The sequence below is a fragment of the Macaca mulatta genome, chromosome 3 (assembly GCF_049350105.2).
Source record: "Macaca mulatta isolate MMU2019108-1 chromosome 3, T2T-MMU8v2.0, whole genome shotgun sequence".
In the NCBI taxonomy this organism is placed as follows: Eukaryota; Metazoa; Chordata; class Mammalia; order Primates; family Cercopithecidae; genus Macaca; species Macaca mulatta.
In genome coordinates, this window is record NC_133408.1 from 2834920 (window position 1) to 2850370 (window position 15451).

The 15451-nt window shown below is 45.0% G+C and overlaps 2 protein-coding genes across 6 annotated transcripts in view; both read left to right on the forward strand.

Moving 5' to 3' along the window:
- TSPEAR (thrombospondin type laminin G domain and EAR repeats) overlaps nt 1–15451 on the forward strand; it is a 228583-nt gene that overhangs the window by 16296 nt on the left and 196836 nt on the right. Inside the window, exon 2 of one of the 5 annotated variants that reach the window (XM_077995544.1) lies at nt 5630–5691. The exons of the other annotated variants lie outside the window; for them this stretch is intronic. The gene's annotated coding sequence lies outside the window, so the exon portion shown is untranslated. The remainder of the gene's footprint in view (nt 1–5629; nt 5692–15451) is intronic. 5 annotated transcript variants of the gene reach the window in all.
- LOC722102 (uncharacterized) lies at nt 12722–13326 on the forward strand. Its single transcript, XM_077997852.1, has one exon. The coding sequence runs from the start codon at nt 12922–12924 to the stop codon at nt 13270–13272; it is 351 nt and encodes a 116-aa protein (XP_077853978.1). The 5' UTR covers nt 12722–12921; the 3' UTR covers nt 13273–13326.

The following is a 15451-nucleotide window of genomic DNA, read 5'->3' on the forward strand; positions in this document are numbered from 1 at the left end:
TGCTGGATGGGAAGGAGGGAGGGAGGGAGTGTCTGGGTGCTAGATGGGAAGGAGGGAGGGAGTGAGTGTCTGGGTGCTGGATGGGAAGGAGGGAGGGAGTGAGTGAGTGTCTGGGTGCTGGATGGGAAGGAGGGAGGGAGTGAGTGTCTGGGTGCTAGATGGGAAGGAGGGAGGGAGAGAGTGAGTATCTGGGTGCTGGATGGGAAGGATGGAGGGAGTGAGTATCTGGGTGCTGGATGGGAAGGAGGGAGGGAGTGAGTGAGTGTCTGGGTGCTGGATGGGAAGGAGGGACGGAGTGAGTGTCTGGGTGGGAAGTGAGTGCTGGATGGGAAGGAGAGAGGGAAGTCAACAAGCTGCAGCCTTGTGTGCGTTCTTTTCATTATAGGCAAGCAATAATTGTTGTATATTATTACTTTATCAATACATGTGTGCCAAAACTGCATATTCTTCCATTTGACTGCCTTTAAAAATGTTTTATCATGATAAAATATATATAACATAAAATAGTCATTTTAACTATTTTTATCTTTTAAACATTGTGGTAAAATATGCACAGCATAAAATTTACCATTTTAACCATTTTTAAGTGAACAATTCTGTGGGTTAAGTACATTCACAGTGCTGTGCAACCACCACCACCGTTCACCTCCAGGACTGTTTCTTCTTGCCGAACTGAAACTCTGTCCCCATTAAACACTCACTTCCCATTTCCTTCTCCCCACTGTCACTGGTCACTTCTATTCTACCTTCTGTTTCTGTGAAGTTGCCTGTTCTAGATATTTCATGTAAGAGAAATCAAACAATATTTGTTTTTTTGTGACTGACTTATTTCACTTGGCACAATGTTTCCAATGTTTATCTGTATTGTAGTATGTGTCAGGACTTCTTTCATTTTTATGGATAATTAATATTCCTTCATATGGATATACCACATGTTTCTTTTCATGTGGAAATCTAGTTTTCCCAGCACCATTTGGGGAAGAGATGATTCCTTCTCCATTGATTGGTCTTGGCACTCTTGTTGAAAATTGGTTGACCATGAATGAATAGCTTTATTTCTGGACTCTTAGATTCCATTGCTCTTTGTGTCTATCCTTATGCTACTACTGCACTGTTTTGATTAATGTAGCTTTGCAGTAGGTTTTAAAATTGGGAAGTGTGAATCCATTCATCCATTCATCTGTTGGTAGATACTTGGGTTATTCATACCTTTTGGCTATTATGAATAATGCTGCAAAGAATGTTGACATACAAGGATCTATTTGAGCCTCTCTCTTTTTATTTATTTACTCATTTTTAGTTCTTTTGGGTACTCCTTATTTCCTGAGCCATGTGGTAATTCTATGTTTAACTTTTGAGGAACCGTCAAAATGTTTCCATAGTGGTTGCATTATTCTACATTCCCACTGGTAATGTATGAGGGTTCCAGTTTCTCCACATCTTTGTCAACACTTGTTATTTTCCTTTTTTTAAAAAAGAATTACAGCCATCCTGGTAGGTGTGAAGTAGCATCTCATTGTGGTTTTGATTTCCATTTTCCTAATGAGTAATACTGTTGCTCATCTTTTCATGTACTTATTGGCCATTTGCATACCTTCACTGGAGAAGTGTCTACTCAGTCCTTTGCCTATTTTTTAGTTGGGTTGTCTTTTTGTTGTTGAGTCACAGTCAGATGTATGATTTGCAAATATTTTCTTTCATTCTGTAGATTGTCTTTTCACTTTCTTGGCAGTGTTCTCTGATTCAAAAAAGTTTCAAATTTCGGTGAAGTTCAGTTTATTTTTTATTTTGTTGCTGGTGCTTCTTGTGTAATATCTAAGAACCCAGTGTCAAATCCAAGGTCATAAAGCATTTCTCCCATCTTTTCTTCTAAGATTTTGATGGTCTCAGCTACTATATTTAGGGCATTGATCCATTTTGAGTTAATTTTTGTATATGATATTAGGTAAGGGCCCAACTTCATTCTTTCCCATCTGGAAATCTAGTTTTCCTAGCACCATTTGTTGAAGAGATTATTCTTTTCTCGTTGAATTATCTTGACACTGGTGTTGAAAATCGATTGACCATAAATGTGTGAGTTTATTTCTGAACTTTGAGTTCTATTCTATTGGTCTATATGTCTATTCTTAGGCCAGTACCACACTGTTTTGATTACTGTAGCTTTGTAGTAAGTTTTGAAATTAGGAAGTGTGAATCCTCCAACTTTGTCCCTCTTTTTCAAGATTGTTTTGGCTATTCTGAGCTCCTATAATCTGTATATGCTTGAGGATCAGCTTTTTCATTTCTGGAAAAAAAAAAAAGACTTGGAATTTTTATAAGGACTGCATTGAATCTGTAGATTTCTTTGGGTAGTAATGCCATTTTAACAACATGAAGTCTTCTAATCCATGAACATGGATATCTTTCCATTTATTTAGATCTTCTTTAATTCTTTCAGCAATATTTTATAGTTATTGTACAGGTCTCTTATCTCCTTGGTGTTATTTGTTATTAGGTATTTTATTCTTTAGGATGCCATTGAAATGGAATTGTTTTTCTTCATTTCCTTTTCAGATTGTTCATTGCTGGTGTATAGAAACATGTATGATTTTTGTATATTGATCTTGTACCCTGAAACTTTGGTGAATTCTTTAATAAAGCTCTAGTAGCTATCTTGTGGATTCTTTGGGATTTTCTATAGATAAAATCATGTCACCTGTGAAAAGAAATAATTTTACTTCTTCCTTTCCAATTTTGATGACATTTATTTATTTATTTTTCTTGTTTAATAGCTCTGGCTAGAACTTCCAGTACAATGTTGAATATTGGTGGTGAAAAGGGACATCCTGTCTTGTTCCTAATCTTAGGGGGAAAGCTTTCAGTCTTTCACTGTTGAGCATGTTGCAAGCTGTGGGTTTTTCATAAATGCTGTTTAGTATGTTGAGGAAATTCCCTTCTATTCCTAGTTTTCTGAGTGTTTTAAAATCATGAAATGGTGTTGGACTTTCTCAAAGCCTTTTCTTTGTTAATTGAGATCATGTGTTTTTTTTTTCCACTTTATTCTGTTCGTGTGGTATACTACATTGATTATTTTTAATCTGGAACTATCTTTGCATTCCTGGGATAAATCCAACTTGGTCATGGTATATAATCCTTTTAATATGCTGTTGGAATCACTTTGCTAGTATTTTGTTGAGAATTTTTGCATCTGTATTTAAAAGGCATGTTCGTCTGTGATTTTCTTTTCTTTTGATGTTTTATGTGGGTTTGGTATCAGCATAATGTTGGCTTCATAGGTGAGTTAGAAAGTGGTCCTTCTATTTTTTCTTTCACAAATTGAGGAGGTTTTTGTTAAATTTTTAAAAAATGTGTGGTGATATTCACCAGTAAAGCTGTTGTAGGGTGGAGTGTCCTATACATGTCTTTTGTGAGTAACTGGTTGATAGTGGGTTCAGTTCTCTATTTCCTATTGACCTTCTGACTAGATGTTCTGTTCATTATTGAAAATGAAATATTGAAGTCTCCAACTATTGTAGAACTGTCTATTTCTCACTTGAATTCTGTCAATGTTTGCTTCATGTATGTTGGGGACTCTTTGTATGGTGCATATATGTTTCTAATTCTCATACCTTTGATGAGTTGAGTCTTTTATCCATACATAATGTCCTCATGCATTTTTGCAGTTAGCACAATATGGAAAAATAGGTCCTTGATGTTCTGTCTCTCAGTTTTTAGGGTCTTTGTGTATAGATGGGGACATAAGGATTCTTGAAAAAATAAGCTTATTATAGAGAAAGTCAGACGTAAGTAATGGCTGATACATGGTACGGTGTTAACAGTTTTACTTGAGAGACATAGGGGTGAGTGCCATTGTTTGCTGTCAGCTCTGTTCCCTGGCACCTAATGAGGCACATGCTAATTCCATAATCTCTTGAAGCTTGGAGAGAGAGAGGGACTCAAAGCAACAACGTTGTAAAATCATGTTCTTAAGAGACATCTCAGATGCTACCTAGGTAAGGGGGTGAGCGGGGGAGAGAGAGAGAAGTGGGGAGAGAGGAGAGAAGGGGAGAGGAGGCGAGGGGAGATGAAGGGAAGGGAGGGGAGGAGGAAAAACTGGCAGGTGTCAGGATTCTCCATCCCACTTTAAATTAGAGAAGCTGTGTTTTAATCTGTTTGACAGACTTGACATCTAAGTCAAATATTGAAAAAATATTTCCACTACTTTAAAATATTTTGAAAAGAGCCTGGCGGCCGGGCGCGGTGGCTCAAGCCTGTAATCCCAGCACTTTGGGAGGCCGAGGCGGGCGGATCACAAGGTCAGGAGATCGAGACCACTGTGAAACCCCGTCTCTACTAAAAATACAAAAAATTAGCCGGGCGCGGTGGCGGGCGCCTGTAGTCCCAGCTACTCAGGAGGCTGAGGCAGGAGAGTGGCGGGAACCCGGGAGGCGGAGCTTGCAGTGAGCCGAGATCGCGCCACTGCACTCCAGCCTGGGCAACAGCGTGAGACTCCGTCTCAAAAAAAAAAAAAAAAAAGAAAGAAAAGAGCCTGGCATGGTGGTACATACCTGTAGGCCCAGCTCCTTGAGAGGCTGAGGTGGAAGGATCGCTTGAGCCCAGAAGCTTGATGCTAGACTGGCAACATGGCAAGACCACCCATCACTATAAACAAACAGACAAACAAAAATGTAGAAAGGCAAATGACCACACACCCAGAGGATAAAATACATGCTACTGAGTCTTAGAAAAACACATATGCCAAATTTCACATGAAAAATCTTCAAATTTATAAAAGGAAAGTAGGAAAATAGAAATTGGAGCTGCTTTGGCTGACACGGGTTCCAGGGGACCGTGCCTGTTTAGTCTTCTGCACCTTCCGTCCATGGCCCCTGAGACAGTTCCACAGACCCTCTAGGAACCTTCCAAACTCAGCGTGAAAACTGGAGTAATGAGCTCAAATCTGTATTTCCATGCTGCACCAGCCTAGACAAAAAGAATAAGGTCACAAATATTTTTCTCAAAGAGTACATTTCTTTGACTTAGAAAAGAAAATCATTTAAAAGTTATAATACTAGAACATTGGCAAGAAAATGGAGAAGAAATTTTTTAGGTTGTGGAAAATAAGATAAATTATACCCAGCAAGAGGACAGTCAAAAATTTTGAGCCCTAGAAGAATATCTTAAGATTATTTTGTGCTCAATAATATATAACTTATGACAAGAAAGAGAAAAGCATTATGTTCAGATAGGATAAGGAGAAACATTTATATGAATATATTTTTAAACTTCTAGTATGTAATTTCAGCGCCAAGTTAGAAGCTGTGCCTAGAATTTTGTTTTTGAGTATGGAATGAAATGGGAAGGTAGAAATTGGAAAAGACTAAATCTAAGAATCATTCCTGGAGAGGTATGGCGGAATAAGTTGGCAATATGCCATGAGTACATGGATTTGTGTATACCGCTCTGTATCCTGCCACTATGCTAAACTATCAATAAATCTGCTGTCCTTATCTGTAAAAAAAAAAAAAAAAAAAAAAAAAAAAGAAAAACACATATGCTTACTTAATAGTTTTATGGTTAATAAGTAGATGTCATGTTTATTGCTTATCTTAAGAACTGTTTATCTTCTGCTTAACCTGTTTCTTTAGAGCATGCTCATCTTTGGAAGTGTGGGCTGAATGTTGACCTCCTGGACATTGTGAGTGTTGTTCTGTGAGTCTATAGCATTCGGTGTTGCTGATGAGATGTCTGATGCTAATCTGATTTTTATTGCTTGTGGGTGACTTTGTTTGTTTGATTTTCTGGAAGCTCATGGGAACCACTTGTTATCTTTGATGTTATATAATTTCAACAGGACGTATCTAGGATTTTTCCATTCATTTTCTTGGCATCACTTGGTTCTTTTCGGCCTGAAGACTGTGTCTTTAACCTTGGGAAATGCTCCTCTTTAGGGGTTTATGTGCATCCTCTCCTCAATCTCACTGTCCCGCTTTTTGGGACTCCCACACATCAGGGATTGCATTCACTAGATCAGTCATTTATGGTATTTTTTCCTCATATTTTTTATCTCTTTGATGTTTTGTTCCAAATCGGAGAGATTTCTCAACCTCATGGTGATGGTTAATACTGAGTGTCAACTTGATTGGACTGAAGGATACAAAGCATTGATCCTGGGTGTGTCTGTGAGGGTGTTGCCAAAGGAGATTAGCATTTGAGTCAGTGGACTGGGGAAGGCGGACTCACCCTTAATGGGGTGGGCACCATCTAATCAGCTGCCAGCAAATATAAAGCAGACAGAAAAAAACGTGAAAAGGCGAGACTGGCCCAGCCTCCCAGCCTCCATCTTTCTCCCGTGCTGGATGCTTCCTGCCCTCGAACGCTGGACTCCAAGTTCTCCAGTTTTGGGACTCGGACTGGATCTCTGCTCCTCAGCTTGCAGACGGCCTGTGGTGGGACCTTGTGATCCTGTTAGTTAATACTTAGTAACCCACCCCCATATATATATGTGTGTGTGTGTGTGTGTGTGTGTGTGTGTGTATATATACTGCTTGTGGGTGACTTTGTTTGTTTGTTTGTTTGATTTTCTGGAAGCTCATGGGAACCACTTGTTATCTTTGATGTTATATAATTTCAACAGGACATATCTAGGATTTTTCCATTCATTTTATTCATATATATTCACACACACACACACACACACACACACACACACACACACACACACACATATATATTCTATTAGTTCTGTCCCTCTAAGGGAACCCTAATACAATCACCTTTAAGCCTCTCTGTTTAATTTAGATATGAATGAGATGTTTAATATCTATGACATTTTGGGGATCATTGTTCTAATTGTTCATTTTCAAAGCATCTTGTTCTTGTTTGATAGATGTAACATCTTCCTGAATGTCTAAGTGTATTTAGGATTTTTTAAGTTCCTTAAACCATTGGTTTCCCCTGGGTGCCGTGATATGTTAGTTTATCTTGGTCTTGCTTTTTGTGCTGCCGGCTTCTCTCCTGGTTGGGGTGAGGGGTGGTTCCGGCTCCCCTCCTGGCTGGAGAGAGGGGTGGTCCCAGCTTCCCTCCTGGCTGGGGCGAGGGTGGTCCCGGGCTGCCTGGGCTCCTCTCCTGCTGTATATGTGGTCTGTTTGCTGCTGGAGGAGCCCCCACTTAAGTGGGGAGGTTGGCCTGGTGCTCTATGCTTGGGGCGCAGGTCCATCCATTGCCAGCATCACTTTGGAGTAAAAGCGATGGAAGCCCAAGGCCAGCATGAGAGAATTGTGCCTGGTGACCCTCAGGGCCTTGGGGGGCCTGGCCAGAGGGTGCCGTGCTCACACCTTCAGTTCCCCTCTCCACTGCAGCCCTCCCCACTCTCCTTCTGCTGGGCTCGCTGGGAAGCAGAGCTGCATGGGGCTCCCGAGCAGGTGGGTCCCACCTCTGCCCTGGCCAGCAGTCCACACACCCCTCTCTTTCCTTTTCATTGCTGGAGTCCCTCATCCTTGGTAAACTCATTTCCCTTCCCCTGTGGTGGTCTTGAGAAGGTGGAAACGGGAACGGTGGGCTGCGTCTGCCATCCCGCCCTGGGGCAGCCATGCTGTTTGAGTGTTGGCTTCCTCATGACTGTCCTGCTGCTTCTGGGACATCTGGCTGACCCATGGTCCACCGTTATTCTCCTTGAATGCTGGGTACCCCAGTTCTCTGCATGTACCCCACTTCCCTCTGATCGTACCCCAGTTCTCCAAAGCAGAGATCCCGTGTGTGTCTTCTACTTTTTATGAAAACATTTACTATTTTCATCTTCTTAACTACTTTTTAAAAACGATCTTTATTTTCATTTGGTTATGAAAAACGGAAACATACAGAAAAGTTGTAAAAATTAAACAGTGGGCATCCACGCGCCTGTCCCTGGATCTGCACCTGGCAGGGCACTCACTCTGCTTGATCGGATAGTCACCTGCGAGCCGGCCTCTGTCCGTACATCTTATTTCACATGCACTGCAGGAGGCGCAGCAACCGCGCACTTTACTCTCACACACTTCAGCAACGTGCCATTAACTCGAGTTCAGCATTTGTTTTGCGTGTGAAATGAGACAAACCTCAAGGGTATCATTTGATGAAGTTTGCCAATCCATCAACACAGGTCACCCAGGCCCCCTCAAGGCCCAGGGGATGGTGGGCTTCTCACACCCCGTCAGGACCCTGGACTTGACCATCCTCCCCAGAACTCTTCTGCCTTCCCCAGTCAACTTCACCCAATCCCCCAGAGATGGCCGCTGCTGAGAATTTTTAAAAGCATAAACGAGTTCTCCTTGTTTTAGAACTCATTTAGATGGCATCATACAGCAAGTCCTCCTGTGCCAGCCTATCCCACCCCGCGGGTGTTTCTGCGACGCGTTCCTGTTGCCATTGTGCGTAAGAATGCCGCCCTCAGTGCTGGTGTGGATTGCACTGTACTGCTGCGTCAGGCTGTTTATCCATCCACTGGCTGACGGACACATGGGCCATTCCGGTTTTGTCTGGCATGACACAGTGGGAGAAGTGTGCCTGCCGTTCAGAGCCCTCAGCACCCAGTAGCTGAGTAATCACCAGGCTCCAAGTATGTCACTGGGAGCCCTGGCTTTTAGGGGACTCTTCCTCCTGTTGAGCTGAAATCTGCTTCCCTGTCACACTGGCTCAGTGGCCCCAATCCAGCCTCTGGGGAAATGCGTGCTAGGGAAAAGCCCTTCTGACACCCGAAGTCAGCCACCAGGTTCCCCAGGCTCAGCCTCCTCCTTCCCACAGTCCTTTGTCCTGAGGCTTGGTTTCCAGGCTCCAAAAGAGCCCTGGGTGAGAGTCCTCGTCTGAAACCACTGGGAAGGAAACACCCACTTTGGACTCAGCAGTTTCAGCCACAGCTTTTCCCAGAGCGGCTTCCTGACATCCCAGGGTCAAGCTCCACCTCTGAGCAGTGACCCACGACAGGACCCCGTGCTGACATCGTCTTGGTCAGGAAGGCAAAGGACAGTGAGAAACAGTTTCAGGGAAATTTTTAAAAAGACCCAGTGTTGAGGAGCAGAGAGACGTATTTTTGATAGGGAACTAAGCCTTCCTGGACAAGAACGTTCAGGGGAAATTCCAGCCACGGCGGGAGATGGATTCGTCACTGGGGACTGAGAAGTGCAGGGGGATTGTGATAATAGGATAAAGGGAAAGGCTTTTGGTAAATAATAGCAGAGAGCCGGTTATCAGGATAATCCGCCAGCAGCAGGCCGGTGTGGCAGGTCACAGGTCTGCAGGCCAGGGAAGGGGCAGGAGGGCCGGCAGCACCTGGAGGACCGGCAGGAGGCGGCCACTCACAGGCCTGACCTGAGCATGCGGCAGGCCAGCTGGCAGGAAGTGGAAGCCTCACACAGGGGCCGGCACAGCACAGCTGCGTGGTGGGGGCGGGGTGGTGGTGGCCAGGTGGCAGCAGGAGGTCCCACAGCCCTGGGTGGGCAGCAGGTGGTGGGGATGCAGCATGGAGCCAGGGCAGGCCATGGTTGTCCGGGCAGCAAGCGCCCTGGTGTCTTCTCCTCTGCCCTCTCCTGTTGATCTCTCTGGGTTTTCTTGTTGAGGTTACTCAGTTCAGGAAACTCTGAGCTGGGGACTCCTGCAACTCAGCAGACCATGTGTTTCCTGGAAACAGAGCCGGGGGTGGCTGGTGAAGGGCTGTCAGTGAGGCCAGGGGCCCACCTCATGGATGTTCAGGGTCCCCCTGTTGTAAATACTGTCTGGAACTCAACACAAGCACAGTCACAATCACTGCACCAGGGGCCCCGTTTTGACTGAGAAGCTCAGTCATCATCAGGGTCTTCCCGAGTAATGAGAGCCAAGCTACTGGGCTCCATATTGTGGAATAATAATGATGATTATTGGGGGAACAATAATGCACAGAGGTCTAGCACTGTGCCAGGCTGTGATTGGCATCTTACGGGGTTATCTCATTCATCTTTGCCAGCATTCGGGGTGGCCGATACCCCATTTTACAGATCATGCAAGTCCTAGATCATTTGCATGATGGGTGCGTGTCCGCGCCACTGCAGAGACGCAGGGATCTGGACTGCTTAGTTTCACTCTGGAATCCGTGGTCGTTCCCACTGTGCCAAATTGTACTGGGCTCAGGGTTCAATACATGACTCATCCTGAAGTCCTGAACCAGCTGGGACAGAGAAGATGGATGAAAACATCGGCCATGTCGGCCTCTGCAGAGCATGGCTCAGGCGTGTGACCACAGTGGGCTTCCTGACACCACACCTCAGAAAAGCCCACTTCACACGAGAAGCACTAGTGGCCACAGGCCGCCGCCTCTGCAGACGGAGCCCAGGAGGACCTATCATGGAGGGGGTCTGAGCTACTCTGGTTCCTCTCCCACGCTGGTTCCTCTCCCACGCTGAGGGTCTGATCAGTCTCACCTCTGCAGAGGCAGCGTGGGGGAGAGTGAGGAGCTGGCGTGAAATTCCAGGATGCTCCTGCACTTGGGAAGCAGCGGGCAGGAGTGTGGGTGGCACGTTCCTCCTCACACTCCAGCTCTGTTCTCTTGACGGATTGGCCACAGCGCTTTATTCTACGGTGGTGTCACACGGTAGGGGGATGAGCCGTCTCTCAGGGCAGAGCTACTCCCTCCACCCCAGGCAGCTCCCAGGGCACCCTCTGCTCCCGTGTGGGTCCTCCTGTGCCTGCTGGTGGTGGATACAGGTGATTCCTGCCACAGAGCCTTTGGACAACTCAGACACCACGTTAATGAAATCCCCTCCCAGGCTGAAGACCAAGTGGGGTCTCACAGCTGTGGACAGAACTTACAAGTCTATGGATCCAGAGCCGATCGGTGGCCATGTGGTGGGAGTGACCTTAAGGCCTAGGGACAAGCCGGGTGAGGCCACAAGTTCAATCCTGTCACAGGCAACTCCTTTCACTACTATAGCTCAGAATCACACTTAAAAACCAAGAGAATTGGTGCAGCCATGGTGACCATATGTTCTTTTTTTTTTTTTTTTAAGTGATTAAAGGCAATTTCATTACAGCAGCATGTACTTACTTTATTCTAAAAGAATAGAATTCATAAACAGAAACAGCTTTTATATTTGTTTGCAACCTGCAAAATTGAGTTATTTTGCTGATATAAAATGCTAAGAACTCACTAGAGGACCATGCCACCTTCTGAAAAGGCCACACACCTACTTCTTAAATGTGTTAAAGTTACAGCGTGTCCCAGACTCATCCAGAGCAAAATAAGCAAGCGACTGACTGCTCTTGACTGTCCCTTCCCCAGCAATAGCACTGATTGTGTTGGGAAAAGCCACAGAGCAAGGCTGCACAGCCAGATGGAGGAGACTTTATTTAAAGGCAAAATACCAAAATGGCTCTCTGGTGTAGGTTATTTCTACTTTCACACTCAGCTTGTACAGGATCCCCTAATCTTAATTTCTTTTTCCTTCAGGGGCTGATTTGGATTGACTTGTTGAGAATGGTATCCATTATTACTGAGTCAGGAGAGAAAGGGATTTCTGTGGTTACATGTAAACTTGTGATAGGTCTGCAGAAGTTACAGGTGAAGAGGGTAGTGAGGAAGTCAGCCACGATCCATCTACGTGAAGGTCACACCAGCTTCATTGTACACTTTGAAGACTTTCTCAATGGCATTGACATAGGCAGCTGTTCTCAGGTCCAATCCCAGGTTATACTTCATGGCTGTGCGCATAATTTGCCTGGCAGATCGCTCCATTGTGTACGCCAAGCCAGAATGCACGCAACATACACGGATGTGCTTTAGGTTGACTAGGATGAGGCCAGGTGGGCCCTGACCTGCAGGAAGGAGTAGAGGGCATGGGGGGAGGTAAAGGAGCAGGTAAATATCAAAGACGCGTCCTTGTTCTTCTGTAATCGACTCGTAAGACACCTAACCTTTAAAATGGGTTACTTGGTGACTAGGTCACGTAAGACCATATGTGACCATATGGGCGGGTCTCACTCTAGTCTGGTCCTTACTCATTTGGTGCCAGGCTGTAGGGGGTCTCGGCTGGATGTTGGTGTGGGGGCTGGAGTGGGGGCTTCACTCTTAATCCTCCAGCAGCTTCTCTCTGGTGAGCCTGTGGTGGCCTTGCCCTGGGAATACACAGCCCTGCCCATCCCACAGATTCACAGTCAACTCCCACACTGCGAGGGCTGCTCTCCACATGGACTCTTCTTTCCGCTTCTCTGCTCCTTGGACTCCAGGGCTTCAACTGCATGGGCACTGGCCCTTCCTCCTTGGCAGAGTTGGACCATTGTATTTTGCTCAGACTGCAGCTGGTGACACTGCATTTTGGAAGCCTGCCCCAGCAGAGAGCTGGGAAGTGGGAGTTTATCTCCTAAGTTTCTTCTCTCTCAGGAATCACAGTCTGTACTGCTGGTTAACCGCTGCCTGAAAACGAGCATCTCCTAAATCTCAACTGTATGGTTGATAGAGTAGCCAGTTTTGCATCACTCACTCCAGCAGGTTTCCCAGTGTGATTACATTGTCTATATTCAGTTCTGGTCTCTTCCCCAAAGTTTCTGGTTGATGCAACAGAAGTTGTGATTCGAGGAGGTTTTTTGGGTACCACTCATGTCTGCTTCAGTGTGGAACTAATGAAGGGAGGCAGATATCAGGCAGGTGGAGCTAAAACTGCCTGTGCATCACCAATAAATTTGGGCAGGTTCCAAATGTAACAAGAGCTTGAAGAAGGTGCAATTAGTCATGAAACAAAGGGCCAAATAAAAAACATGAGCATCTACAACAGAAAACTGGGTTCCAGAAAACAGCCTTGAGGAAGAAAAACAAGGAAGACAACAGGTGCATGCTTCTGTGCTGTGGGGACGCCTGGGTCCAGGTATAAAGGCTGCTCAGGGAAGCTGTCCCCAGACATCACTGCCCTCTGCCTCGACCTTATCCAGCCACACGCCACCATGTGCCATACCAGCTGCTCCTCAGGCTGCCAGCCAGCCTGCTGCGTGTCCAGTCCCTGCCAGGCATCCTGCTGCGTGCCTGTGGGCTGCCAGTCCTCCGTGTGTGTGCCCGTGAGCTTCAAGCCAGCCGTGTGTGTGCCTGTGAGCTGCCAGTCTTCTGTGTGTCTGCCTGTGAGCTGCAGGCCCATTGTGTATGCGGCCCCCTCCTGCCAGTCCTCCCTGTGCGTGCCTGTGAGCTGCAGGCCCGTTGTTTATGCGGCTCTCTCCTGTCAGTCCTCCGGGTGCTGCCAGCCCTCCTGCGCCAGCGTCCTCTGCAGACCCATCTCCTGCGGCATCCCTTCCTGCTGCTGACCATGAATCTCCAGACCCGCTGCTCCCAGTGCAGATGAGGCCACACCTGCACACTCCCCGGATGAGTCCTCAGTTGGTCTTCTGCACATGGGGCAGGTGAAAAGCATGCTCAGTGAACCCTCTGAATTCTGGATCAAGAATATGACAGAATGATCTGGAGCCCTTGCTGACCTTGCCCATTACCCCAGGGAAGTCTGGCATCCCAGAGTCATTCTCTGACCCCACGAGAGCCAAATAAACCAACTTTCCCTATGCAGCTCTGCGTTTATGGTCTTTCTTTTTTATTTCCATACTCCCTGCTGTTTATTCAGCTGATTACATAGAATTTGCTGCTAAACCCTCTTCAGTGGTCCCTTCACACAGTCCTCATTAGCAGGTGGTGTCCCAGGTGGAGGGTGCAGCTAAAGATGCCCATGTGGTCTCTCCCAAGACTCCCAGGGCCCAGGTGCAGTGGCCACAGCAGTGACTTACCCTCCTGTGGTGGAGTGAGTGGTCTTCCCCACTGGCTGTCCACTCCTGCTCCAGGCCAGCAAGCCCTGCACTGATGGCCAAAGCCTCAGAGCACCGAGGATCGGGTTTTGCCATGTGGTTGGTGGACGTCCTGTTCCCAGGTTGCGGAGGATCTCGGGTTTACAGAACTGGATTAGTTCTGCAGCACACACTCCCATCACTGGTCCACATATGGCACTTTTTAAAAATTGATACATAATATCTTTATGTATTTATGGGGTATATGTGATACTTTACACACAGAGGATATGTAATGATGAAATCAGGATATTCATCACCTTGTCTATCACTTCTCCGTGTTGAGAACATTTTACACTCTCTCTTCCAGCTGATGTGAGACATACAATACATGGTTAACTGTAGTCACCCTATGCTGATATCAAATACTAGAACTTATTCTTTCTGTGTAACTGCATGTTTGTACCCATTAACCAAACTCACTTCCCCTCTAACACACACCCCTCTTCAACTCTGGTAATATCATTCTACTCTACTTCCACGAGATCAACTTTGTAAACTCCCACATGTGAGTGAGAACATGTAATATTTGTCTTCAGTGACCTTTGGTTCCATCCATGTTGCTGCAAATGGCATGACTTCATTCTTTTTTATGGCCGAATAAGATTCCATTGTGAATATATGCCACAGTATCTTGATTCATTTATTTATTGATAGACACTTAGGTTGAATCTGTATCTTTGCTATTGTGAATAGTGCTGCAATAAACATGGGGGTGCAGGTATCTTTTTGATACGCCAATTCCCTATCCTTTGAATAAATAGTAGCAGGATTTCTGGATAGTATGGTAGTTTTATTTTAGTTTTCTGAGAAAGCTCTGTACTATTTTTGATAATGGCTGTACTAATTTACACTTCCACAAATGAAGTATGAGTTCTCTTTTCTCCACATCTTTACTGGCATCTGTTATTTTTTGTCTTTTTGATAATAGCCATTCTAATTGGGGTAAGATGATGCTATCTCATTCTAGTTTTGACTTCAGTTCCCTGATGATTAGTGATGTTGAGTTTTTTTTTTTTTTTTTTTTTTTTTTTTTTTTTTTTTTTTTTTTTTTTTTTGCATACCTGTTGGCCACTTGTATGTCTTCTTTTGGGAGATGCCTATTCAGGTGCTTTGCCCATTTATCAGTGGAATTATTTGTTTTGTTGTTGTTGTTGAGTTGTTTGAGTTCCTTACCTATTCTGGATATTGGTCAGTTTTCAGATGCATAGTTTACAAATATTTTCTCCCATTTAACAGGTTGTCTCTTCACTCTGTTGATTGTTCCCTTTGCTGTGCAGAGCTTTTCAGTTTAATATAATCTCATTTGTCTATTTTGGTTTTTGTCGCCTGTGTTTTTGTAGTCTGAGCTATAAACTGTTCGCCTAGACCGATGTCCTGGAGCACTTCATTTATGTTTTCTTCTGGTAGCTTTATGGTTTTCAGGCTTATGTTTAAGGCTTTGATCCATCTTGAGTTGATTTCTGTATATGATGTGAGGTAGGGATCCAGTTTCATTCTTCTGCATGTGGCTATGCAGTTTTCCCAGCACCATTTATTGAGGTTTTTTTTTCTGTATTGTACATTTTTGGCACCTTTGTTGAAAATCAATTGGCTGTAGATATATGGATTTATTTCTGGGTTCTCTATTATGTTCCATTGATCTATGTGT